Source organism: Cydia strobilella, chromosome 12 (assembly GCF_947568885.1).
Source record: "Cydia strobilella chromosome 12, ilCydStro3.1, whole genome shotgun sequence".
Taxonomy (NCBI): domain Eukaryota; kingdom Metazoa; phylum Arthropoda; class Insecta; order Lepidoptera; family Tortricidae; genus Cydia; species Cydia strobilella.
Genome location: NC_086052.1, coordinates 8,623,317 through 8,624,848, shown reverse-complemented (window position 1 = coordinate 8,624,848; position 1,532 = coordinate 8,623,317). Strand labels below are relative to the sequence as shown.

General features: G+C 33.8%; 1 protein-coding gene across 1 annotated transcript; it reads left to right on the top strand.

Moving 5' to 3' along the window:
• Positions 1 to 206: 206 nt before the first annotated feature.
• On the top strand, positions 207 to 1,224 carry LOC134745816 (uncharacterized). The gene is made up of 2 exons (XM_063679906.1): positions 207 to 356; positions 437 to 1,224. The coding sequence occupies exons 1-2, from the start codon at positions 299 to 301 to the stop codon at positions 1,222 to 1,224; spliced, it is 846 nt and encodes a 281-aa protein (XP_063535976.1). The 5' UTR covers positions 207 to 298.
• The last annotated feature ends 308 nt before the right edge of the window (positions 1,225 to 1,532 follow it).

Here is a 1,532-nt window from a genome sequence, read left to right as displayed (position 1 = left end):
CAGTGTATTTTGCTCGTATTTATTTACTGGTGCGAGCCCAATGCATACAGAATAATATATTTATAGTATCAAATCAAAAACTGATATTAAAAATCTGAATGCCACTCCTATACCAACGATCGTGTCTGGCGATAGCAAAACGTTCATAGGAAAACTTTTTCTCAGATTACTAAAACATCCACAATTCTGCTCGTAGTAACATCGGTCTGGGATAGATTTATGTTGCAATTTTGCATTTACTGTGCCAGACATATGAGAGTATGGCAATACATTCTAGCGCTTTATTTGACTTTGCAAAATGCGAGTGAGCGGACGTTTATTTTTCATTATAATAATTCATTGCAGTGCTCGTTCATGTTAGTAATGAAACGTAGAACGTTAGCTGAAATTAGTTATCTAACTTAAAAGATATTCTTAAAAAATATTTTTGTTGCAGGTCAGTCAATGAATCGTGTTGATCGTCATTTTGTATCTCTATTTGGTTTTAGATACAATGAAAGAAGTGCAATACGTTCAAGACCTTTTGTGTATTCCCCTATAATAATCATTCCGGCACTCAGTCAAAAACACAATTTTCAAGAGTCTATTGGTGATAACAGTTATCAAGAAAATGGTGATGTGTTCCAAAAACTTACAACAGCTGACACAAACTCAAGTAACGATCAAAGTCTAACTGACACCGATCGAGTTTCATTCAGTGATTCTACTATCCAAGAAGATACAGGTGTTGGCATAGATCCGAGAGAAGTGGCCATTTTAAGATTAGAAAACAACACAACTGATGAAATTCCTACAACAACTAACAAAGAAGTGACGACAATAACGCCAGTTACTTCAGACATAAATACCACGGAGCAGGTTACTGGATCACTAACTGAGACCACAAAAATGCCTGCAGGATCTTATTCAGCACCCAAATATGATAATGAATTTCTCCAAAACTTATCATTGACTACATCGGCTCCTATAACACTCACTAAAATTTCTTTGCCAGAAAACGACGATAATTGGAAAATGTTTGCAACTAATACCAAGGACATGATAGCTATGAATACCTCTAATAACCTTTCTGATAAGAAATGGAGCAGACTTTCGTCGAATCTTTATTTACCAGGTCAATTTAGACCCATTGCCGGTTTGTATCATGATGGATATCTCCACAGACCTTTGTTAAACAAACAAGGATTTGTACCATCTCGGGAATTGTATGGGTCAAACATGTAGGTAGGCACCTAATTATCTACCTATGTACTAATAATAATTGCAATTTTGATAATATTACCTTTATAATATACTTTATGGAATTACCCTTGTTAATATTTAGTTCCATATTTTACTAACCACTTGTATCCCTATGCTCTTTTAAATGCATCCATAATTTAGTAATATTTTAATTCTTAAAACCTCATTTAATCTGTTATTGATATCGCACGCACTTAATCTTTGGTGTGCAAGTATGATGCACATAATAAATTAATAATAGATTAAGATGAGATTTTCAAACTTTATAAAATTGGTCTCCTGAATTATAC